This window comes from Lepidochelys olivacea, assembly GCF_965140295.1.
Source record: "Lepidochelys olivacea isolate rLepOli2 genome assembly, chromosome: 8".
Lineage (NCBI taxonomy): Eukaryota > Metazoa > Chordata > Testudines > Cheloniidae > Lepidochelys > Lepidochelys olivacea.
Window position 1 is genome coordinate 95,438,855 of NC_140418.1, and position 26,456 is coordinate 95,465,310.

Below are 26,456 nucleotides of genomic sequence, written 5' to 3' on the forward strand. Positions count from 1 at the left end.
CGCACTTCTACTGGTATAGCTTGTTTCATTCCTGGGGTGGCGTGTCTGTACCGGAACACAGTGCCGCTTTGCCAGGAGAGCTGTGTCCACACTAGCGGTGCTTTGCCAGCAGGGTAAGCTGGTATTCCTATGCCAGTAAAATGCTCATTGTGTAGACTTGGCCTGAACGTACCCTGATACCAGCACAGCCCCTGACAGAGAATACTCACGGCCTTTGTTGCAGAGCCCACTCTGCAACTCGGCCATTGGGGCACTGTCTATATGAAGGAAATCCACACTGCAATAATGTAGTGACGCTGGCTCTGCCCCCAATGATGTCTCAGTGCAGCTGGCTTTAGTACAAAATTCAGCAGCACCAATGTAAGCCCCAGTCTGCGCTGGTGCAGCATTAGGGGTTGTTCGGGTGTAAAGGAATTCCTGTAGCTACAATGGTGTGCATATCCTTAATCTATAACCTGTGTGCCACAGGAGGGCTGACTATGTGATCACAGTGGTCCCTTCTGGCCTTGGAATCTCTGAAGCTAGATGCAGCCTTGATGCTTTTTAAAGAGGGTGGTAATTATGCTAGAAGGGGGGGGGGCACCAGGATTAGAGGGCAGCCTGACATGAAAGCCCACGGAGGGGTTTTAAATTAAAAGGACATTGTATTTCTCATGCATTTAAAACAAAGCTGGTTGGTTATAATCTCCTCTTTTAGGTGCTTCGGTGTGTTTGCTCGTAAGTGCTGAGCAGCTGGCTTTGATTTTGGTGGCTCTAAGAGACATTCATAGAATGGCATGGGATTGGTAACTAGAGAGAAGATTAAAAAGGAAGCTCAAATGTTAATGCTAATGCAGCTGTGGCAATGTACCTTCGGGGGAAATGGACTCCCTGTGATCTTGAGTTCTCTGGTTTTCCAGGAAGTCTGAGCAGGGGCAATTTTCTTGGCAGTAGGTTGAACTTTCCCTGTATCATTCATTTGATTTAGTTGGGGATTAGGTCCTGCTTTGAGCAGGGGGTTGAACTAGATGACCTCCTGAGGTCCCTTCCAACCCTGATATTCTATGATATCCCAGCAGAAGCTCATGCAGGCTAATTCCCAGCTGCAGGCCAGACCCAGCTAGCCCTATTTCCTTTGTAGGCTCCTGGGGCCCACCTCTCACTGCCTTGCAGGTTGTGCAGTCAGATTCAAAGCAGTGGAAAATCAGGCCCACAGACTTTTTGTCTATGAGCCAGAAATGTCCTTGGAGGAGAGAGGGTGCACAGTTCCTAGGCAGACATGCCCTGATAGCCCATGCCCATGATGATAAGAAGAACCTCAGGAAGGACTGTTTTCTAAACAAACCTGCCTACACCAGCCAGGGAAGCCACGCTAGTGACAACTCTACATGCACCAGGGCTTAAATTCAACCAGAGGTGTCCAGAGCAGAGCTCTAGTAAATATTTTCAAACCCATGGGGCAGAAACCCCGAGCCCCAGGAAATAATCTATGAGAATTTAAACCCTGCATTCACCCATTCTAGATATGGTCCAAATATTGCTTTGTGATGGGACTGCAGATTGAGCCCATGGCCTTGGGCGAGTCACACTCTCTAGGTCAGATCAGGGCCCGCTCTGTGCCCCCACACCGTAGAATATGGGGGGTGGAAGGCACTTCCCTAAATCAATGGTAGGAGCCTGAGGAGATGGGGAAACAGCCATTGCAAAGCTCCTGCTCCCCTTCTCCCGCAGATGAGTGAGGCATGAGAGTGAGCGAGGCCTTGGCTTTGCACACATACCCTCCCCAGCAGGCACTGGGCAGCAGTGGGGCCAGCGTGCCAGCAGCTGTACCTTGCACCAGGTATAGGGCTGGCCCAGTGTATGTCCCCCCTGCCGCCAGAGGAAACAGGGAGTCTGGGTTACAATCCGCTATGCTGCTCCAGGAGCAGCCTGGGAAACACTGCCATGACTGAGCCCTCTCCGTCTCAGTCCTTCCACCTGCAAAATGGGGATAATTCTACCACCCTACCTCAGAGGGGCCCTACCAGGCTTAGTCCAATGATCCAGTTTGTAAGTCATGGTGAGATCCTCAGGTGGAAGATGCAAGAGAATTGCAAAGTATTAAATTACTGAGACACAATCATTATGATTTTAAGAGCTCTGCCCTGTAGGGAGTCTCAGGCACCGAGGGGTTAAGGACAAGCAGATCCCATGAGGTAAGTAAGTTTTTTCACTCCAGTTCTCTGTTGCTGCCCTTCTGGTTTTGTTAAGGCTGGTGATAAGACCCAAGATTCATCTGACCTTGTCTTTATCTTCTGTCTGTTTGTACAGGCTCTGGAATTCTCTTTGGCTCTATTTCCCAAACAAATGCTCCAATCTCTTTGTAAATAAATACAAAAAAACCAACTGCCAGCTACCCTGCCATAAAGAGTCAGTGGGAGTGCAGGAGGGAGGGAAGGATCAAAGATAATGGCAGGAAAACAGCTTTTCATGGTCAGAGAGAGCAAAAACAATATTTGAAAAATACCTCAGCAACGTCCTTCAAAGTTTCTCTCATTGAATGTGGATCTCTCATTGAATGTGGAGGTTCTTCGTGAGACAGGCCTTCCTTCACACACTAGTAAGTGTTAGTCTTAGAAGATGGCTTGCAAGGAGTGAAATTACATCAGTTCTGTCTGTGCTGAGCGTGGGGACTGATTAGGCTTTGGATATTGTCCACCATCCCCAGCTAGTGAGAGATTATTTATTAGAAGCAGTGCTGTTTTAAGGCTGTTGAACCACACATGCAGAGCAGGTCCTTGAATTGTTCTTCCATATCTACTATGGGGTCTGCAGAGCACTTCACAACCTAAACGTCCTCTGACGAGGACACATCTAAGGTTATGGGCCTTCTGCCAGAAGAAACCCTACAACAATCCCTCTTTTACAGAGTTTGTTGCTTAGATGCCAAGGATCAAATGACAACAGCCTATACTTTATCTGGCCTTCACGGCTGGCTTAGATGAGCATTTGTTTATTGAAACTGTATAACATATTTAAGTGGCTCTGGGTGTACAGTGATAGTGCACTAGGTAAAAATCAAACACAAATACAAAAAAACTCTACTACATGCTTAAGACCAAAAGGCAGTAAGTGAAGTCGCATAAGTATTTGGGGTCATTTGTTGGGAGGGGAGAACAAACAGGAAACAGCTGAGATATGAATAAATGTCCTTTATAAGCAATTATTTGGTCACAGTTTTGGAAAATTAATTGTAAGCACAGTATATACTTTATTTTTGCTTTAATATTTTTATGGGGGGAAGATTGTCCATTAACTTCAGTTTGCAACAACAAAAGAACCAAGCAAAAATTCCTTAAAAAACAAAAAAAATCCAACCCCTCCCAGCCCAAGAAATAGGAGGAGACAAGCCCCTCCCCGCCCCATAAAGGAGAAATAAATCAACTAGAAAATAGAGACCCCACAACCCCAGCACACACACAAAAGCAATGACTACACGCTACTCTTCTTCATCGCCTCATGTCTCTAGAGAATCTTATCGGCATACGCACACAGAATCATAAAGGTTCCATCAGGATCCTGGCAATTCCCACATACAGGGAATGCCTAAAACTTTGCAACAATTTTGACAGGAGATTTTTATTTTGCAACTACAAATTCTTTTACACAATTCCAGTCTGAATGTGAAGCATTTACTGTAAGCTCTGGGGAGAGGTTCACTCCTGTGGACTCAGTGGCAGACTTTCCACTAAAGAGGCAATGCTCCAAAGGCTTGGGGACAGATTCTTAGCTGGTGTAATCCGCGTAGTTCCTCTGTGGCCATGGCACTCTGTGAATTTACACTGTCTGAGGATCTAGCTTAGTCTCACTCTAAAATGGTCATACATTTTGATTCCCTGAAGCTGCTTGATTGCTTCCCGCCCATTAATGCTTTGATATGTGTCACCATGGTGATTTTATAGGCTTGCTTTCTCCCACTGCCTTATGTGTGATTTCCCACGACAGCGAGAACTCTGCACTTCCTATATTTGTGTCCGTGTGTATGGCGAATGACAGTCATAAAGTACACTGGCTAGTCATCATTGCCATCCATAAAAGTGACAACACTACCTCTCCCCTATTCTCCTGCAATTGCCAGAAGTGTGCCCCACAGCTGTTTCTGGAGCTCATGGGTTTTCCATGAGACAGCAGCAAAGTGATTGACTTTGCGGGACAGCAGGCTGAATACAAGCCACTCAGATTATAAAGCTCTGTCTTCGACTCATTAGCTAATTAGTATCAAGGATTCCCCACAAGATGTTATTTGGGAGAGTTTGTCTTGCATTGCTCGCAGAACAGGGAAGCTGGGTTTTTTTTCCTCTTGGGCGAACAATCTATTGAAGTAAGCACATTTTTGCCATATATATACACACTATACTGGCTGGATTTTCAGAGGTGCTGAGCACTTCAGCTCATGACCAATGGTTGGCTAAAGCTTAAGTCCCAGCGTTCTTATCTACTAGAACAACCTCGGAGCCGAATGACTTAGGGAAATGTTGTCAAAAGTACATTCAGCACCTAGGAGCCAAGGCCAAGCTTTTCAAAAGAAACTGATGATTTCGGATGTCTCAAGTTTGTGGTGCTCAACTTGAGGCTCCTTAAGAACCTGTTTTTCAGAGGCGAGTTGCTCAGCACCATCTGAAAATCAAACCCCTTTAAAGGGTCTTATACGGGACACCCAAAAATCACCACTGAAAATCTTAGCTGGTGTCACTGAGTGGCAAGGCAGCTTAGCCTGCTTAGTGACTAAATCATTTCTTAAGATGGCACTTAGGCACCTAAGTTACCAGGCTTTTATAAAAATGTTACCCTAAGATGCTAGTCTTGGCTGGATCTCTCTTGTAAAGATTTCCCCATGCATTTCAACAGGCATCCTAGATTCTCAAAAATATTTTCTTCTCTGTCCTGCTACCTGTCAAATATTTGCAATCATCAGTAATTGTATTAAAAATATGAAAGCTTGAAAACATTCTGATTATCCACACAACTCAGAAAATGGCAGCATTGAGATTATCTGGATTTACTGTAATTATTCTGGATTTACTCCTAGAAAAGACAGAAAAGCCATTTTGATCTGAATAGCTGATTTATGTTTCCCCTCTCACTTCATGATCATTACTTTAGAGAAGGAAAGGACAGGCTCCAAAGCAAACAGACGAGGCAGCAATCTATAGAGTCCAACGCATTGTATGTGGTTCATAGATCACACGCCATGTACACTGATGTCTTCGTAGCTGGGCGGTGGTGTAGCGCTGGGCTCACCCTGTGACTCTGTTTCCCTCCTGGATGGCATGGTCCTGAGCAGTACACTGTCTGAGGAGCTGCGTCTGCGGCAACCTGGCCACGTATCATCCTCATCTAAGTCTCCATACAGAGGGGGTGTAGTCTCCTCCTTCCCACCATGAGGTGGTATATAACCGAGGGTACTTTGAGCAGGCCTGCAGTTCAGGGCTTCTTCATAGGTGGGGATAGCATTGGCATCCCAGGCACTGAAACAAAAAGCAAAGCAAACCTGCATCAAGCTAAACCAAATCAAATGCATCAGATTATAAAATAGGATTTATAATGAAGTACATGGACCAGGTAAAAGTAGCTATCGCATTAGCTAGCAGTTGCTCCAAAACTCAAGAGAGGTTTGAATTTGACCAGGTTACGCTTTCTTTAACAGGGGGTGGGGGGAACCTACCACTACCAATTGCATAAGAATAGTCACAATTATTAAACCAGAGGTCCTTAGACTGTGGTCCCAAAGTGAGCCTGCAGGAGACTTGGTGGTGGTGTACAGAGTGCTTGCTGGACACAAAAGTTGCAGAAGTGCTCAGCATCTAACAACTTCTACTGTGCCCCTGGTGCTGGTGGCTTCTCCTCCATTCCAGATGCTAAGCATTGTGTTAAAGTGTGGCTACATATTACTTCCTAATGTAAGCAATTGTTATTATCATCACATGGAAGTCAAGGGAGCTGTTTCAAGAGAAATTTTCTTCATGAAAGCGTGGTCCACTTTAATGAAAGACATTTGAGAAACCCCATCATAAGTGTCTGAAGGCACACAGTGCTGAAGGCAATTTTGGTCCATTGCCACTCTGCACCATGTGGTGGTGTTTATAACAGTGTGTCGAAAAGTGAGAAACTGTTAATACTCTACAGCATCGACAAGTTGTGCGTTTGGGCATCCCAAAATATGGGCCTCTCCTGATCTGACATGATCGTGCAGCTGATTTTCAGGAGACCTGGAGAGATGCTATAGCTTCAAGCTTCCTTCCCACCCTCTCCTTCAAATTGCTCTTTAGCGTTTACTTCTGCTGTGATGTCTAGAGGGATTCAGCCAGCCAGTGATGCCTAGATTCTGTTGCAGTTGGGGCTAGCTGACTTTATTTATGTCTTTAAAAAAATCTTCACGTAGTTTAGAACCAAAGACCCCAGTGACGAACCAAGATCTTTTTGTGCTAACTTGCCAAGGACAGTACAAACATGCTGCTAGGTTGCATTCCTGCCTGATCAGGTATAGTTTGAAACAAGAGGCAAGAAGGGAGTGTGGCAAATGAAAGCAGGGAAAATGGAGGAAAGGGAGGATGAGGGTTCCAAAAGCAGTCATGGGTATGGAAGTTATTGCAGGAGAGACTGGGGCTGTCCAAGTGCCTTTCAGATCCTGTCTGGGGTCTCTGGGTGCTGCCACAAGCCAAATACATATTATATTATTATTATTTATTAGGTATTAATAGTGTCCAATGTTAATCATTAACTAATCAGCAGTGCGGAGAACCTGGGAAAAACACAATGTTTGTGCCTTTCAATTTTGTTTTGCTGAGTAAACATAGGCTGTGTACAGGTAAAACATTTGCACAACCTTTGATCTTCTCACTTCCCCTTTCCTTGAAGGGAAGATTATTTTTCAAAGCGGGTGGGAAATGTGTGTAAGGCCATGACCACAAACCTCTCAGTTAAACCTGTAAAAGGGCCTGGCTTGAGACTTGAGGTTTGTATTGCAGTGTTAGGACATGGTGACACACATATACACACACGCTCCAGAGAAACCCTGTGGGATCTCATGAAAACATCACGCCATGATTCTTCCTTAGTCTGTAGACTATTGTACCTAAGGGAGCCAAAAACTTGGGACTGAATGCCAGAACAAGGTGGGCATGTGTCACCCCAGGAGACTTTCATCATTAGAATGGAACACAATGAAGTTTACATGTGAGGTGTTTACCTGAATTATCCACAGACCAGGCAGCACCCAGACAGCCGCTGTGCAAGCTGTCCTACACTGCCCTGCCAACGGGTCTCAGTCCTGCCCTAGCACCAACACTGTTAGAGTTGCCGTCTGTTACAGGAGTGCTCTATAAATGGAAACGTCTGCATATAGGTAAATAGTTAGTAGATAAGGTGGTAGTAGATGATGCTCAAGAATTCTGTTTGTGCAGCCCCAAGCACGATAGGGTCCTGGTCCATGACGAGGGCTCCTAGGCGCTATGATAATATAAATAATAGTAACATCCAGCATTGTTCCTGGGGTTTGTAGGACCAATACATTTCTTCTTGCTGTGCACGGCAAGGGGCTTCTTGTGTGCAGCTCTTTACATGGAGCTCTTCACACCCACACACCAGTCAACAGGCTTCTCAGGCTCTCAGCAGGGCTAATACAGTTGCAAGCCAGAATTTGCCCAATTAGCTTATGGTGAGAAACTGGCCTTTTTAAACAAACAAGTTTTGTAAGTCAACAAGTTGCCCCAGGCCGGCTGTGGGACGTTCAATAGAAACTGGGTGGGAAAATTCCAAGAACACATTTGTTCACTGGAATTTGCTGATCTGTGGAAAACAAAACATTTCACAGAGACATTCACTTCTGATGAAGGCAGGGATTTGACTGAAACCTGCCTGGCTCCTGCCTGCTCGCCCACCCAGCTCCTCAGCAGCCCACCTGCCAGACAGGCACAAAAATGGGGAGCCCAGAGCTCCCCAGGTCTATGTCTCCAGGGCAGCCTATCTGCCAGGTGGCCTTAGAGCAGGGGACCCTAGGTCTTCCAGGGCCTGCAGCTCTGGGGTAGACACCAAGCAGACTGCCCTGGAGTTGGGGATCCGTTCCCTTTGTGGAGAATTTTGGTTTCATTCGGATTTGGAATGAAACCACCAATTTAAAAATATCACAATCCTCCATGAAACAGAATGACCTTTCTCTGCCCTGCTCTGTTCAAAGGTTTCCAAGTGCAAAAGCCAACACAGCTGCTGGGGTGGAAGGAGCTCGTTCACAACGGCAAAGCTTTCTTTGCTGAACTGTGTGTTTGTGGTGAACCCATAGTACTGGGCTAATCACCACCAGGTCATGGGGGTAGTACAGGAGAAGGGCCAAAATTAGTGGGCCAGACCTCAGCTGGTGTGCATCAGTGTAGTTCCACTGAAGCCAAAGGAACTACACTGATTGGAACCAGCTGAGTCTCTGGCCCTGGATTTTAAAAAGCTTCCCAAAAAGCCTCTGGATGATCAGGAGCCTGTACTTTGTGTCCCAAGAGAGAATTTTTACAGTAAGTGCTTATGTTCCTTTTAGACTTATTTTTCCCATAGCCTGATTTATAGAAGACACTTCTACAAGCTTTTTTTCCCCTTGGTGATTTATTTTGTTTTCAAAAATATCCCTGAAGTCACTCAGAGACAGAGAGCATGAGTACAGAAGAAAAAATGGTTTTGATTCAGAACTGGGAACAAGTCCCAGAGATTCAAACTGGGTGAAGAGTACCTAGCTAAATGTGCATTTTGGGGTGCTGGGGAGTCTGCCCCAAAGCCCATCAAAATCAGTGGGAATCTTTCCACTGACCTTAATGGACTTTGGATCAGGTCTTTTGTCTAACTGCATTTCCGTTCTACTTAGCAGTTAGTTGTGATGATTTTCTCCTGTGTGTGTGTTGGTTTTTTTTACCCTGTGTCCAATACAACTTGCTTCTATTTAAGATGACTAAGATTAGTTGTATGGACGGCAAGGTCAATGAAAACCGCTGCCACATGCTGTGGTGAGATGCCCACTATTATTCCTAAAACAGCATCTTGAAATATCCTTCTGCATATGGTGCTGCAAGAAAGGTGGCTAAGATCAGCACGTACATGGGCAGAGCCAGCTGGCCTGAAGGACGCTAGGTTTGATTACATCACGAGCAAGGCCCAGCAATTCCTATTGTATTGAAATCTATCTGCCGCCCCGACCGGGAAAACTGAGAAGTCTGCTGCTTGCCAGGAGCTAGGATTCGCGATGTGACGGAGAGACTGCCGAGACTCATCAAGCCCTCGGATCACTACCCCTTCCTGCTTCTCCACGTGGGCACCAATGATACTGCCAAGAAGGACCTTGAGCAGATCACTGCAGACTACGTGGCTCTGGAAAGAAGGATAAAGGAGTTTGAGGCACAAGTGGTCTTCTCGTCCACCCTCCCCGTGGAAGGAAAAGGCCTGGGTAGAGACTGTCGAATCATGGAAGTCAACGAATGGCTACGCAGGTGGTGTCTGAGAGAAGGCTTTGAATTCTTTGACCCATGGGATTGTGTTCCAAGAAAGAGGAGTGCTAGGCAGGGACGGGCTCCACCTAACGAAGAGAGGGAAGAGCATCTTCGCGAGCAGGCTGGCTAACCTAGTGAGGAGGGCTTTAAACTAGGTTCACCGGGGAAGGAGACCAAAGCCCTAAGGTAAGTGGGGAAGTGGAATACCGGGAGGAAGCACGAGCAGGAGAACGTGAAAGGGGAGGGCTCCTGCCTCATACTAAGAAAGCAGGACAAACAGCAAGTTATCTCAAGTGCCTATATACAAATGCAAGAAGCCTGGGAAACAAGCAGGGAGAACTGGAAGTCCTGGCAAAGTCAAGGAATTATGATGTGATTGGAATAACAGAGACTTGGTGGGATAACTCACATGACTGGAGTACTGTCATGGATGGATATAAGCTGTTCAGGAAGGACAGGCAGGGCAGAAAAGGTGGGGGAGTTGCACTGTATGTAAGAGAGCAGTATGACTGCTCAGAGCTCCGGTATGAAACTGCAGAAAAACCTGAGAGTCTCTGGATTAAGTTTAGAAGTGTGAGCACCAAGGGTGGTGTCATGGTGGGAGTGTGCTATAGACCACCAGACCAGGGGGATGAGGTGGACGAGGCTTTGTTCCGGCAACTCGCAGAAGCTACTAGATCGAATGCCCTGGTTCTCATGGGAGACTTCAATCACCCTGATATCTGCTGGGAGAGCAATACAGCGGTGCACAAACAATCCAGGAAGTTTTTGGAAAATGTAGGGGACAATTTCCTGGTGCAAGTGCTGGAGGAACCAAATAGGGGCAGAGCTCTTCTTGACCTGCTGCTCACAAACCAGGAAGAATTAGTAGGGGAAGCAAAAGTGGATGGGAACCTGGGAGGCAGTGACCATGGGATGGTAGAGTTCAGGATCCTGACACAAGGAGGAAAGGAAAGCAGCAGAATACGGACCCTGGACTTCAGAAAAGCAGACTTTGACTCCCTCAGGGAACTGATGGGCAAGAACCCCTGGGAGAATAACATGAGGGGGAAAGGAGTCCAGGAGAGCTGGCTTTATTTTAAAGAATCCTTATTGAGGTTACAGGAACAAACAATCCCGATGTGTAGAAAGAATAGTAAATATGGCAGGCGACCAGGTTGGCTTAACAGTGAAATCCTTGCTGATCTTAAACACAAAAGAAGCTTACAAGAAGTGGAAGATTGGACAAATGACCAGGGATGAGTATAAAAATATTGCTCGGGCATGCAGGAGTGAAATCAGGAAGGCCAAATCACATCTGGAGTTGCAGCTAGCAAGAGATGTTAAGAGTAACAAGAAGGGTTTCTTTAGGTATGTTGGCAACAAGAAGAAAGTTAAGGAAAGTGTGGGCCCCTTACTGAATGAGGGAGGCAACCTAGTGACAGAGGATGTGGAAAAAGCTAATGTACTCAATACTTTTTTTGCCTCTGTCTTCACAAACAAGGTCAGCTCCCAGACTACTGCACTGGGCAGCACAGCATGGGGAGGAGGTGACCAGCCCTCTGTGGAGAGAGAAGTGGTTCGGGACTATTTAGAAAAGCTGGACGTGCACAAGTCCATGGGGCCGGATGCATTGCATCCGAGAGTGCTAAAGGAGTTGGCGGATGTGATTGCAGAGCCATTGGCCATTATCTTTGAAAACTCATGGCGATCCGGGGAAGTCCCAGACGACTGGAAAAAGGCTAATGTAGTGCCCATCTTTAAAAAAGGGAAGAAGGAGGATCCTGGGAACTACAGGCCAGTCAGCCTCACCTCAGTCCCCGGAAAAATCATGGAGCAGGTCCTCAAGGAATCAATTCTGAAGCACTTACAGGAGAGGAAAGTGATCAGGAACAGTCAGCATGGATTCACCAAGGGCAAGTCATGCCTGACTAATCTAATTGCCTTCTATGACGAGATAACTGGTTCTGTGGATGAAGGGAAAGCAGTGGACGTGTTGTTCCTTGACTTTAGCAAAGCTTTTGACACTGTTTCCCACAGTATTCTTGTCAGCAAGTTAAAGAAGTATGGGCTGGATGAATGCACTATAAGGTGGGTAGAAAGTTGGCTAGATTGTCAGGCTCAACAGGTAGTGATCAATGGCTCCATATCTAGTTGGCAGCCAATATCAAGCAGAGTGCCCCAAGGGTCGGTCCTGGGGCCGGTTTTGTTCAATATCTTCATAAATGATCTGGAGGATGGTGTGGATGACACTAAACTGGGAGGAGAGCTAGATACGCTGGAGGGTAGGGATAGGATACAGAGGGACCTAGACAAATTGGAGGACTGGGCCAAAAGAAATCTGATGAGGTTCAACAAGGACAAGTGCAGAGTCCTGCACTTAGGACGGAAGAATCCCATGCACCGCTACAGACTAGGGACCGAGCAGCTAGGCAGCAGTTCTGCAGAAAAGGACCTAGGGGTTACAGTGGACGAGAAGCTGGATATGAGTCAACAGTGTGTCCTTGTTGCCAAGAAGGCCAATGGCATTTTGGGATGTATAAGTAGGGGCATTGCCAGCAGATCGAGGGACATGATCGTTCCCCTCTATTCGACATTAGTGAGGCCTCATCTGGAGTACTGTGTCCAGTTTTGGGCCCCACACTACAAGAAGGATGTGGAAAAATTGGAGAGAGTCCAGCGGAGGGCAACAAAAATGATTAGGGGACTGGAACACATGACTTATGAGGAGAGGCTGAGGGAACTGGGATTGTTTAGTCCACAGAAGAGAAGAATGAGAGGGGATTTGATAGCTGCTTTCAACTACCTGAAAGGTGGTTCCAAAGAGGATGGATCTAGACTGTTCTCAATGGTAGCAGATGACAGGACAAGGAGTAATGGTCTCAAGTTGCAGTGGGAGAGGTTTAGGTTGGATATTAGGAAAAACTTTTTCACTAGGAGGGTGGTGAAACACTGGAATGAGTTACCTAGGGAGGTTGTGGAATCTCCTTCCTTAGAAGTTTTTAAGGTCAGGCTTGACAAAACCCTGGCTGGGATGATTTAGTTGGGGATTGGTCCTGCTTTGAGCAGGGGGTTGGACTAGATGACCTCCTGAGGTCCCTTCCAACCCTGATATTCTATGATTCTATGAAAGGCCACATGCTCCTGGTGGTGGTACGTGCCCGGAAATCAACATCTGCTACAGTCAGTGGTATACTTCCAGCCCTCCCCTAAAGTTTAGGAGGGAAGAGTTGAGGTTAGGCAAAAGGAAAAGGCTCGCAACTAAGCAACTGGGCAATGGACCAGACTCCCATGGGATTTGAGGGAGGCTCAGTTGCTGATTCGCACCAGCTGAGAGAGCTGTTCCTAAAGCAAAAGCCCCCAACCCAATGCAGGATGATCAGGTTGAATGTCACAAATCATTTTTTCCCAGCCCTAATATTTATGGCATCCCATAGTTTCTCAAACAGCACTGTTGAGCCACACAACACTTCCAAGCAGTTTGCAGAGCTGTACCTGTCACAATAATGGAGCGCAGGCAAGTGAAACAAGAGGCAGTTGTGCCCTGCCAGAAGGGTTCAATTGCACAGATTCTTGCAGAAGAATCTGTCTCTTGTAGTCTTCAGCTTGTTGGGTCATGACACAAAACCTGAAACCTGTCACAGAGACAATCTGTCTGGTGGTTGTTCCTTTGAGGGTAAAAAGAATCACAACCACATTTCCTGATGACACCAGCTATGAAGCAGCAGCAAACATGAGCCAAATTGCGAAGCAACCTGACAGGAACAAAGCAATTAAGACTACAGAGAATTACAGGAGTATTGATGCTAATGAGCACACAGTCCTACCCCTGTGGAGAGGAAATATACTGCAGACACAAAGTGGTCAATGGGAAATATATCTGAGCAGCAGCATCCATCACAACAAAGTGAGCTTATTTCTACCTTGTCTTGATGCAGTCCTAATATTATCTTTTAAAATAACCAAGGACTAGAGTTACCATAGGGATAATGTGGAATTGGCATAGAGAGCTGTCTTCTTAAGGTAGTAATCTCCTAGTGGCCCACAGTAGGAAAAGGGTATGTACTAAGGTATTGCCAACCCCAAACATTGTGAGTCGGGCCCCACAAATCATGTGTTTGGCTTAAAAACCGTGAGTTTGGAATTCTTTTATTTACTCTCTGGTTTCTGAGCCTTTAGAGTTCACTCAGGTCACATTTTCAAGCTTGTCTCTGAAGCCATGAAAGCTAGAAACTTACTAAGAAAGAAAGAAAGGCTGAGAGTCTCTTGATTCCAGGAGCTGGGGCTTTCAGAGAAACAGTGAATACTTGTGATTAAAAATCCTGATAGTTGGCTACACTGGAGTAAGTAGTACTTAACTAACCCTCCCATCTCCTTTGTGAGGGAGGTTATGTTTGATCAGTGCTTTGAAAATCTAAAATCCTACATAAATACTCAGCTTTATTATATGGTAGTTTAATCATGTAAGTTACTTATTGTCCGGTCTTGGAAATCCTAAAAATCAATGAAAACTAGGGTTTAAAAGAACTCGTATTTAAAAAACATTGTTTCCCTTTTGAAAGCCATCGGTAGCAGAGATTGCACTAACCTGCATGTCCTTTTATCAAGAGGTTCCACGGTGAAGTAGTGTAGGTCTCTAGAGAAGTGGTACTGATAGTGTCGAGACATCCCCCGAGCGTTTGCTTTCACCGACCACAGAAGCCCAAAGAGGAGGAGGATGCCACCGATGCCACAGCAGAAGAAGCTGACAGACCTGAGCAGTGCATTAGAGGAGGAGGAGTTCGGCACCACTTTGGCTTCTCCATGAGGCACAGCCATAGCATCGTTATTAGACGTGGGTCCCACCTCTCCATCGCTCCACCAGGCAAAACAAAGTGTTCCTGTCACCAGCAGGATAGCTCCAGTGATGGTCACTCCATAGCGGAAAGAAGCAGCCATTCTACAGCCAGAGGCCTAGATATCACACAGGTCAAAAGGAAAAGGTGACAGGGCCTAGGTCATGCTGAAATAAAGGAAAGGGACTGAGGTGATAGGGATGCTGTCATGGTTTCCAAAAGGCAGGACCTTCCAGATGGGACAGCTGTCAAGCAAAGACCACTCTGTGGCTTAGAGACTTCAGTGTCCTCTTAAATTGCTTACTATGGGCCAAACTCTCCTCTCACATATGCAGTTCCCACCATTTCAAATGGGAGTTGAACATGTGTCTGAGGAGGGAATTTGGCCCCCTGAACCCAAGAGTAAAGATAGCTATAGCTTTGGGCCTGTGAACCCTTCAGCAACCTTGTAAATATCTTTACAGTCTTTAAAAATAAAAAGTCTAACATTCCTATCCAGGCTAGATGAAAATCCAGAATTGGTGTCTGTCAGCTCCAGAGATTTGCATATTTTTTTGTCTTTGGATTTCACTCCAGACTTCCTCCCAGCTTGGAAAAGTGCCAGATTGTTTTATGGTCAAAGCTCTTTCCAAGATGTTAGGGGAAAGGATATAAACCTAAGCTGCCATACCTTCCAAATCAGATACAATTATTACATGTTTTCTCATCTGAGTGGTGACTGTAAAACACTGGCTCAGGGACAGCAGGTATCCTGACCGAAGCACAGCTAGGGATAGATCAGGCTACGCTGCACTCTTGCTCTCTGAGTTAGTTCTCCAGCTGAAAGTTAGAACACTAAGACTCGTGTATATCTACATGCATTTACCCCACTGCAATTAATTTCATTATTGTGGGTAGCTTCAATAGAATAAACTCTAAGATGCTGGCAAACCAGGAAGACATCCAAAGCAATAAATAAGCTGCCTGAGCTCGCATCCAGGAGGCTGGGTTGATCCAAGCTTGGGTGGCTAGCGCAAGCCACCACCGGTGCCACAATGTCAACACTGATATTCTTAGTACGCTAACTCCAGCGGAGCTAACCCAAGTCCGTCTACCTAGGCTGCAGTGCAGATATACCCTTGGTCTACAGCACCTGGCAATCGCAGAGTTCCTATCAAAGACTGAGTTCCAAGCTAGGATTTTAATAGGAGTCAATGAGCAACCACCTTAAGAGTCAGGGATCTGTCTGCCAGGTATAAGCTAAGCACTTTTGGAGGGCAAACAAATCATTGCTTTTCCCATGCACTCCTCAACAAGTTGGACCCCAATTCCGTAGTAAGGTGCCTTGGTTCTAATTCTCTGGCAGTTTCATTTAAATAAGAAAATATACATTTATTTTGAAATTAAATGTAATTTATTTTCTCTCTCCTGCAGTCTCAGTTTGTGATATTGCACATGTATTGATGGTGCATCTCTGCATGGTAAAAGGTATTGGGGGTAAGGGGAGAAGTTTAGTAGCTAGATATGGGGTTTTGGGGATGGCTGGCATTTTGGGATTGAGGGATAAGCAAATTAGACGGATGCTTCTGTTGAAATGCTCAGCAGCATTAACATTTATGCCATCGTTAGGGTTTAGAGTCAAAACACCTTGACATGAACAAGGAAATTCACATCACATAGAGCTATTGTTTTCTGCAGCTGCATGAAGGCATCATGGTCTCAACTAACCTTGACAGTGTGATCTGTGTAAACTTCAAAACCACCAGGGTCAGAAACAATATTGTTTAGACTGAAAAGATAGCTTCTGGAGTCCAATTCTGTGGCTACGAAATTGTGGGATACAGGAAGCCCTTGCTACCTGAGTTGGAATTTTAATGGCTTTTGGCAACTGGTTCAGATTATGTCTATTTGTTAAATATGGGATTTTTCCCCTCTGTAAAATGCGACATTACCTGTGTGTGTACAGTGCCTGTCACCTGGGGCTCCAAACTTGGTTGGGCCTGTACAAGGCACTGTAATACTAAATTAATAATAATAATGTATATGCTTATAGTAAAAAGAATGCGGGGGAAAGAATACAGCTGATATGCTACACAAACTGAATACGGTGGTTCAACAGCTTTCCATGAGCGGTGAGGCTGCCCTTTACTGTATTTTTGCTGCAGTGATATTCATTTAACCTCATTTTTCACGTTACAAATTAGCTTGAAGATCATCTTCAAAACTGAGTAGCCAGATGAATCCATACCACATCTGTAACCCACGAGCTGTAGTTAAGTAAAAAGCAGCAGTAAATGTCCAAAAGTTCAAGATCAGTTCAGCATTGTCAAAACTGCAGCTACTTATCAGACGAGCCAACTAATGGAAACCTGAATTACTTGGTAGTGAAAGAAATGCTATGTGATCTGATCCACATTTAATGAAGAGCGAAGATGAGAAGTAAGATTTATTAAAGTCACCAGAAGCCTGGATGACTCAGAGGACGGATAACATGATACATCTTTCAGCTTGAGGTCATGGGTTCCAATCCATCCCAGGCTGGCATTAAGCCAAAATTACCATCTGCTAACTGATTAGTGGTCATTGTAAAATGAATTAGTGTCTCATGTGTGTAAGTAGACAGATCAACATATTGGAATTGGTACCATCGCTGGCAACCTAAGCAGAGAAAGCAGTGGATGGATTGACTGGAGAGGGAGATTGAACTTTACTATGAACGTGACCCCTCCAGTGCAGCCTAAGGGTACATAAGCAGGGTAGCATGGAGAAGTTTGCCCATGTGCTGTCCTTGAAGTGTGGTACCTCATCATGCATATATAGAGGACTCTGGTCTCCAGAGTTTGTCAGTTGAGCATTTTTTGTGAGCATTAAATTCTACTGATTTTTTTTTTCAAATGAATGAAATAATAACGAAGAAAAATGATTTTTTTATGGAAATATTAGCAAAGAGCCTCACACCAAAGTCCCTGGATCTAAGTAATCCCAAATTTAGTGAAGTTCAGATGCCAATTCAAAATTCAGCCCTTTGATCCAACAGTCAAATCCATCCCACCAATGGAATTTCAGCTGGATGCAGAAATCCACCAACACATCTCAGATTGCAGGATCAGGGAGCCTTTGAACGTGAGACCCTCCTCAGTATCTCAATGAGCAATTTAACCTTCAATCAAAAGGCTTCAATACCAGAGTCCCCTTCAAAACACCACTTCCTCTCAAAAGCACTGAAGTGTTTGTTTTCTTCTCCCACTTAGGAGGCTTTTCAATTGACTTTCATAGTCTAAGACCATTTGGAAGATTTGTATATTCAGGGCTTCAATTAACATAGCTAACAAAGTATTTAAAGTTAAAGGCCTTGATCCTGCAATTGCAGCATCACCAACTGTCATGATTTTATCATGAGTCTTGTGATAGTTCGTGTTTTTTGTTAAAGCCCCAGCTCCTGGAGTCAAGTGATGACATGAAAATCTCAACTTCCATTTAACAAAAAATAAGATTCTAACCTAAATAGTTATGGAGAAAAGCTTGAAAACATGAGCTAAGTGCACCCTGAAGGCCCAGAAAGCAAAGAAAAGCACCTCCATATTCATTATTTCCCCAACACATGATTTGTTGGGGGCCTGGCTCAGGATTCTGCAATCAGCTTCAGATGGGTGGATTCCTGCCCCGCGTGCTGCCCACATTGCTCTCATGGGTAGGAGTGAAGATGCAGGGCCCTAAACAGTATAAAGATATCTTGAAGAGGAGAGGAGAGGTTTTATCTTAAATCCAGTAGATGCCTGTTCATTATTTTGTATGCAAATAACCCCGAGAACGCTCTTCAGTTCTGTCTTCCAGAATTACTGCGTGGGGGAGGTTAAGAACTGAAGGGAGTCTTGGTGCTTGTGAAGTGTGATAGATTGACAGCTCTAGAGAATAAAGTTCTCTCTTGACATAATAGGCACAGCACAGGTAGTGACAGCGCAAGCTTTCCTCACCCACCCACCCACACCCCCTGCCTGCCTCAGGCTGGATCCAAGAGGATGATTTTTTTCAACACGACAGGTTCCTGCTCTGACACCCCACCTCTGTTCCCACCACCACCACCACACCGTTTTTTTTACTACACCCACAACAACAAAACGTGCAGCATAGGCATTTTTAAAAGGCTTCTCAAACATTTAATGTTTATCCCAATGTGCGAGCTGAAGGGGAAAGAGGACAGAGAAGCAGGGGGAAGAGGGAAAGGATTTTATCCCTCTCTGTGGCTATGGCTAAAACCATATCTACAAGAGACTACGGTTCTCCCTGGTTCACATAGTTCCAAAGCAAAAGACATAGCTGCTCTTCAGAATGCACCAAAATGAGTCATGTCAGGTATTATCAAACAAATTCCAAGAAAAGGATGCACTGAGAGCACCCCTCCTCCCACCAAGGATGGCTAATTACTAATTTCAAATACTGTCACCAAGCCAATGAGACACTTAGATAGCTTGTTCCCCCATCCACCCACCCCATTTCCTATATTAATCCATAAAGAGAAAACCCTTTGACCTGATTCTAAACAATCCTTATGGGGGAAAACATATTTGTATGTTCCATATACAACTATTATTACTATAGATGTCTCCAACAAGATATTTAGATATTGCATCCCCCATACAGTTATACAGATGATGATTCATAAGATCTACGGTTAGTTAGAAAAACTGTCTTATCCAGAGCCACAAGAGACAGAATGAGGCTTGAATTTCCCCCATATCAAGAGAAAGTATGACTCCACCTCCACTGCCAGTCTCTCATCTGTGCACTCTTGATGCTTTTAATGCTCACAAATACAATTACCAGGAATACAATTAAGAAAACAAAGTAGGCTGAGAAGTTGGCGTGTTTAAGAAGGTTCCATCTAGGTGAGATTTGAGAGAGAGAGATTTATATATATTTCAGTGCAAAACAAAATCAAAATACTGGTTGAGTTTTAACACAGCATTCAAGTAACTCTGCTAATATATTAACCTCCTACATGTGGGCTGGAGATGAGATCACATGCCCTGATGGCAGATTTGCAAGATGGAAGCACTTCTACAGTGGGATATGCAACCATGTTTTCAAAAAGCATTGCTGACGTTGTGTGCTCTGGGGGACTAAAGAAGGATGAGAAGAGTGGTGCCCAGTCCACTCAAAAATTAAGGGACATACCTGAACTTGTGGGCCATGGTCTTTTGGAAACTGGTAACATAAATGACTGGGGATAGAATTATGCAACATGGCAAGTTCTGATTAACAGAGCAGGGCACAGTGCCTACCTAACTCAGCCCATAGGGATCACAACTCTTTTTAAAAAGAGGGCACTTTATATTGACTGTTGTCAGTCAAATCTGGATGTTAAGCAACCCCACCAACAAGAGACTACATCCTATTCCCCTCTGAGTTTCTAACATCTTCGTGGTGCAAAGTCGCTAACAAGCACTGCTCCTCCCTTCCCTTATGCACACCTAGGGCTGGGAGGCAAAGTAGGGGGTACTCACCCACCTCACAGCCTCAGATACCCCCCCATCCGCTCAGCTGACAGAGGGCCTGGAGAGCAGCAACTGAAACTCCTCTAGCAGCAGGGGCCAGAGCACTAGACGGATCGGCTCCGGGGAAGGCTAGCCTTGCGTACACAGGTCCCAGTCCGACAGTCCAAGCTCCCCAGTGCCGACAAAGAAAATTTTGGCAAGAGCAGCGCCCCCCAGCGGAGAGGAGAGAGGCTCCCACTGAGCTAGTGCAAAAAACAAACCAACAAAAAAAAAAGTCACAAAACAAAGCACGAGCAGCTGCTGTAATCTCAGAGTCGCAAGTGATGCTGCTGCACAGGATCCTTCATGCAAACGAGCAAACCCCTCCCACCCCGCCCTCTGCTCATTCCACGGGCACTCCTTTGGAAAGTCTGTTCTCATCAAGGGAGCGTGGCTACAGAGCTCGTCCTGCTGCCTAGCCAGCCACACCCCAGCCTGCAGTAGGCCCCCCGCCCTCCCCCGCGGAAAGCTTGTCCTCCGTACACGCTTGATCTTGCCCTGACAGGAATCAGGGCAAAACCATTCGCCCACAATCCCATTATGTGGGCAGAACGCCATGGGAACCCCATCAAATGCCCCCGCCCCCCAAAGCTACGGATGTTTCACCGAAGTCCTCGTTGCCTCCACTCAGGAAAAGCCCTGCGTGTGGCAACCCGTCTGTGCCGCCGCTCCTGCCTCGGAGCCTGCCTGTTTCTGCTCGGCTCGCCTTGTCAAGTGAGGCGGCAGCCCGCTTCCAAGAATTCAGTAAGGCTGGCCGGCTGCTCCGTTTTCGCTGTTGATTCACCTTCCCTTTCCCATCCTACTGGGAGCATGAGCGATAAAGTGATGCCATTACACGACAAGCTCAATTTTCACTGAAAAACAAGCAAGCCTAGCCCGTTAGGTTACAACAAAGACGCTGGAAAACACCAGCTCAAAAAGGAGAAAGCAAATAAAAAGAACCCGAACTGTATTGTTGTTGTTTTCTTAATCTCCTGATTTTAAGCTAATCTCATGATGTGGGGCGGGGCAGACTCACCATTTTTGAATGTTTGGAGTGGGCCACGCTGCAGGAAAGGCACTAGCTCTGAGCACAAGCCAGCACAGAAACAAACAAACAAACAGCAGTGGGGCAGTTAGAGGCTGAGGGTAGCGAAGAAAGGATGATCTAGTGGTTAGGGCACATGCCCAGGCATGGGGAGAGCTGGGGTGCAGTCCGTGCTCTGCCACAACCTTACTGTGTGACCTTGAGCAAGTCACTTAGCCTCTGTGTGCCTCTGTTCCCTGTAGATGAGGGATGGGCGCATTTCCCTGCCTCGCAGTGGTGCTGCGTCATTAAAGATTGTGATTGTGGTACTGGGGGCCACATAAGCACCGGAGATAGAGACCTAGTGTTCCCTGTTTCTGGCCTACGTTTTCAGGCTGAATACTTTTAATTGGCAGTGGCTCGAATCACCTGTGGATCTGGATTCCAAACAAGTGTGAAGTTTGAGGGTGTTCCAGTCTAAGGTTTGGCGACTTGTCCACCTTTATTGTTCTGTTTGATATCTGGATTTATAGGCTTTTTAACAGGTGAGATTCTGTAAAATTTGACATGCATGACCAGAAATTGTCCTGTGCCTCTGTATAGTGTTGCTGTGTGGTGCTTAAGAGCTGTCATGTTTCTCCCCAGAAACAGCTAAACACCTCTGTAGCTCACTTACTTCCCTGTAAGAGTGCTGCAAAACTTAACCACTGTAATAATGAATAATGAATTAACACTTTACAAGTATACAACACCTTTCACCCACAAACATCATTACAAAAGTGGTCAGTCTCCCCAATTTCCAGAGGGAAAAACGGAGGCACAGAGAGAGTAAGTGACCTGCCCACGTTCACACAGAAGCAGAGCGTAGAATAGAACCCAGTAATATTGAATCTCACTTCTAGCCACTAGTCTATGCTGCCTCCACCTAAACCTGGTACATTCATGTTTGCAAAGCAGTTTATGGCTCTCAGTAAAGGGTTCTATGTAGGTGTTAAATATCAGAATTATAAACAAACTACAAGCGTTCCAAATGGCTTTGAAATCATGATTTTTCAGTTGACGTGAGTGTTTCTTCATTCTGCGGTCTGAATTTATAGGCGTTGTCTATGTTTGAGTGTTGTCATTTCAAAACACGGTGCATCAGTAAGCAATGTATGCAATGTCACCTTCATGCATACTAGGGTGGTGCAGGGAGAGTCCTGATTTTGAAAGAGTTTGCTCCTGTGAACAATTACTTTCAAAAGGAACTAATGTGCCTTCTGGAAGGAGTCGAATTGATTACTATTGCCCATGACAAACTTCAAAAAAGAGAGAGACATTTGAAGAGTCCTCCAGAGATGTCACCCAAGTACCCTGTTTTGAAAGATGCACGTGATGAAACGTTAACGTGAAGATGTGCCACCAAAAGAGCCAAGGTATTGCTCCCAAAATTTCAAGATTTCTAAGCCCTGGTCTACACTAGGACTTTAGGTCGAATTTAGCAGCGTTAAATCGATGTAAACCTGCACCCGTCCACGCGATGAAGCCCTTTAGTTCGACTTAAAGGGGTCTTAAAATCGATTTCCGTACTCCACCCCTGACAAGTGGATTAGCGCTTAAATCGGCCTTGCCGGGTCGAATTTGGGGTACTGTGGACACAATTCGACGGTATTGGCCTCCAGGAGCTATCCCAGAGTGCTCCATTGTGACCGCTCTGGACAGCACTCTCAACTCAGATGCACTGGCCAGGTAGACAGGAAAAGAACTGCAAACTTTTGAATCTCGTTTCCTGTTTGGCCAGCGTGGCAAGCTGCAGGTGACCATGCAGAGCTCATCAGCAGAAGTGACCATGATGGAGTCCCAGAATCGCAAAAGAGCTCCAGCATGGACTGAACGGGAGGTATGGGATCTGATCGCTGTATGGGGAGAGGAATCCGTGCTATCAGAACTCCATTCCAGTTTTCGAAATGCCAAAACCTTTGTCAAAATCTCCCAGGGCATGAAGGACAGAGGCCATAACAGGGATCCGAAGCAGTGCCGCGTGAAACTTAAGGAGCTGAGGCAAGCCTACCAGAAAACCAGAGGGGCGAACGGCCGTTCCGGGTCAGAGCCCCAAACATGCCGTTTCTATGATGAGCTGCATGCCATTTTAGGGGGTTCAGCCACCACTACCCCAGCTGTGTTGTTTGACTCCTTCAATGGAGATGGAGGCAACATGGAAGCAGGTTTTGGGGACGAAGAAGATGATGATGATGAGGTTGTAGATAGCTCACAGCAAGCAAGCGGAGAAACCGGTTTTCCCGACAGCCAGGAACTGTTTCTCACCCTGGACCTGAAGCCAGTACCCCCCGAACCCACCCAAGGCTGCCTCCTGGACCCGGCAGGCGGAGAAGGGACCTCCGGTGAGTGTACCTTTTAAAATAGTATACATGGTTTAAAAGCAAGCATGTGAAAGGATTAATTTGCCCTGGCATTTGCGGCTCTCCTGGATGTACTCCCAAAGCCTTTGCAAAAGGTTTCTGGGGAGGGCAGCCTTATTGCATCCTTCATGGTAGGACACTTTACCACTCCAGGCCAGTAACACGTACTCGGGAATCATTGTACAACAAAGCATTGAAGTGTATGTTTGCTGGCATTCAAACAACATCCGTTCTTTATCTCTCTGTGTTATCCTCAGGAGAGTGAGATATCATTCATGGTCTCCTGGTTGAAATAGGGTGCTTTTCTTCAGCGGACATTCAGAGGAGCCCGTTCCTGCTGAGCTGTTTGCCTGCGGCTGAACAGAAATGTTCCCTGCTGTTAGCCACGGGGAGGGGAGAGGGTTGAGGGGGTAGCCACAAGGTGCGGGGAGGCAAAATGCGACCTTGTAACGAAAGCACATGTGCTATGTATGTAATGTTAACAGCAAGGTTTACCCTGAAAGACTGTAGCCACTGTTTTATAAAATGTGTCTTTTTAAATACTGCTGTCCCTTTTTTTTTCTCCACCAGCTGCATGTGTTTCAATGATCACAGGATCTTCTCCTTCCCAGAGGCTAGTGAAGCTTAGAAAGAAAAAAAAAAAGCACTCGAGATGAAATGTTCTCCGAGCTCATGCTGTCCTCCCACACTGACAGAGCACAGACGAATGCGTGGAGGCAAATAATGTCAGAGTGCAGGAAAGCACAAAATGACCGGGAGGAGAGGTGGCGGGCTGAAGAGAGTAAGTGGCGGGCTGAAGAGAGTAAGTGGCGGGCTGAAGACAGGGCTGAAGCTCAAATGTGGCGGCAGTGTGATGAGAGGAGGCAGGAGTCAATGCTGAGGCTGCTGGAGGACCAAACCAGTATGCTCCAGTGTATGGTTGAGCTGCAGCAAAGGCAGCTGGAGCACAGACTGCCACTACAGGCCCTGTGTAACCAACCACCCTCCTCCCCAAGTTCCATAGCCTCCACACACAGACACCCAAGAAGGCAGTGGGGGGGCCACCGGCCAACCAGCCACTCCGCCACAGAGGATTGCCCAAAAAAAGAAGGCTGGCATTCAATAAATTTTAAAGTTGTAAACTTTTAAAGTGCTGTGTGGCATTTTCTTTCCCTCCTCCACCACCCCTCCTGGGCTACCTTGGTAGTCATCCCCCTATTTGTGTGATGAATGAATAAAGAATGCATGAATGTGAAGCAACAATGACTTTATTGCCTCTGCAAGCGGTGATTAAAGGGAGGAGGGGAGCGTGGTTAGCTTGCAGGTAAGTAGAGTGAACCAAGGGGATGGGGGTTTCATCAAGGAGAAACAAAGAGAACTTTCACACCGTAGCATGGCCAGTCATGAAACTGGTTTTCAAAGCTTCTCTGATGCGTACCGCGCCCTCCTGTGCTCTTCTAACTGCCCTGGTGTCTGGCTGCGCGTAACCAGCAGCCAGGTGATTTGCCTCAACCTCCCACCCCGCCATAAACGTCTCCCCCTTACTCTCACAGATATTGTGGAGCACACAGCAAGCAGTAATAACAGTGGGAATATTGGTTTCGCTGAGGTCTAAGTGAGTCAGTAAACTGCGCCAGTGCGCCTTTAAACGTCCAAATGCACATTCTACCACCATTCTGCACTTGCTCAGCCTGTAATTGAACAGCTCCTGACTACTGTCCAGGCTGCCTGTGTATGGCTTCATGAGCCATGGCATTAAGGGGTAGGCTGGGTCTCCAAGGATACATATAGGCATTTCAACGTCCCCAACAGTTATTTTCTGGTCTGGGAAGAAAGTCCCTTCCTGCAGCTTTTGAAACAGACCAGAGTTCCTGAAGATGCAAGCGTCATGTACCTTTCCCAGCCATCCCACGTTGATGTTGGTGAAACGTCCCTTGTGATCCACCAGAGCTTGCAGCACTATTGAAAAGTACCCCTTGCGGTTTATGTACTCGGCGGCTTGGTGCTCCGGTGACAAGATAGGGATATGGGTTCCGTCTATGGCCCCACCACAGTTAGGGAATCCCATTGCAGCAAAGCCATCCACTATGACCTGCACATTTCCCAGGGTCACTACCCTTGATATCAGCAGATCTTTGATTGCGTGAGCTACTTGCATCACAGCAGCCCCAACAGTAGATTTGCCCACTCCAAATTGATTCCCAACTGACCGGTAGCTGTCTGGCGTTGCAAGCTTCCACAGGGCTATCGCCACTTGCTTCTCAACTGTGAGGGCTGCTCTCATCTTGGTATTCATGCACTTCAGGGCAGGGGAAAGCAAGTCACAAAGTTCCATGAAAGTGCCCTTATGCATGCGAAAGTTTCGCAGCCACTGGGAATCGTCCCAGACCTACAACACTATGCGGTCCCACCAGTCTGTGCTTGTTTCCCGAGCCCAGAATCGGCATTCCACAGCATGAACCTGCCCCATTAGCACCATGATGCATGCATTGGCAGGGCCCGTGCTTTCAGAGAAATCTGTGTCCATGTCCTGATCACTCATGTGACCGCGCTGACATTGCCTCCTCACCCGGTATCGCTCTGCCAGGTTCTGGTGCTGCATATACTGCTGGATAATGCGTGTGGTGTTTAATGTGCTCCTAATTGCCAAAGTGAGCTGAGCGGCCTCCATGCTTGCCTTGGTATAGTGTCCGCACAGAAAAAAGGCGCGGAACGATTGTCTGCCGTTGCTCTGACGGAGGGAGGGGCGACTGACGACACGGCTTACAGGGTTGGCTTCAGGGAGCTAAAATCAACAAAGGGGGTGGCTTTACATCAAGGAGTATTTCAGGCAGGACTTCACGGAGGGTTCCAATAAGAAATGGTGCACCTAAGTTATTGTTCTTATTGGAACAAGGAGGTTAGTCTGGCCTCTGATTGATACATGGCTAGATTTACCTTGCTGCACCTCCTCTGTGAGTGACTGCAGTGTGACCTAGAGGAATGAGTCCCCTAGACGGAGGCGGGGGGGGGGGGAGCAAATGAGTACAAAACAAATCTGGTCTATTTCTTGTTTTGATCCACCCCATCTATCTTTTACATCTTTGGCTGGCAGCAGACGGTGCAGAAGGACTGCATGCCATCCACATCTCATGGCTGCCCGGCAGAAGATGATGCAATAGGACTGCTAGCAATCCGTATCGCCTGCCTGCTCACCATAAGATGGTTCAATAGGACTGACTGCAGGACTAAAGAGAATGACCTGGTCAAGTCACTCCAAATTT

General features: G+C 46.3%; 2 protein-coding genes across 3 annotated transcripts in view; both read right to left on the bottom strand.

The window, feature by feature from the left end:
• Nucleotides 1–19,921, bottom strand: part of BSND (barttin CLCNK type accessory subunit beta) — a 31,750-nt gene extending 11,829 nt beyond the window's left edge. Inside the window, exon 1 of one of the 2 annotated variants that reach the window (XM_084636136.1) lies at nucleotides 2,486–2,654. In XM_084636136.1, coding sequence (XP_084492262.1) covers nucleotides 2,486–2,533 — 48 coding nt within the window. In that variant the 5' untranslated portion in view covers nucleotides 2,534–2,654. Of the gene's footprint in view, nucleotides 1–2,485; nucleotides 2,655–19,779 lie in introns of those variants that run through there. The other variant, XM_084636137.1, reaches the window with a different exon arrangement.
• Nucleotides 2,952–19,922, bottom strand: TMEM61 (transmembrane protein 61). Its single transcript, XM_084636139.1, has 3 exons — nucleotides 19,784–19,922; nucleotides 14,050–14,414; nucleotides 2,952–5,486 (listed from the first exon to the last, which is right to left on the bottom strand). The coding sequence occupies exons 2-3, from the start codon at nucleotides 14,397–14,399 to the stop codon at nucleotides 5,201–5,203; spliced, it is 636 nt and encodes a 211-aa protein (XP_084492265.1). The 5' UTR covers nucleotides 14,400–14,414; nucleotides 19,784–19,922; the 3' UTR covers nucleotides 2,952–5,200.
• Nucleotides 19,923–26,456: the final 6,534 nt, after the last annotated feature.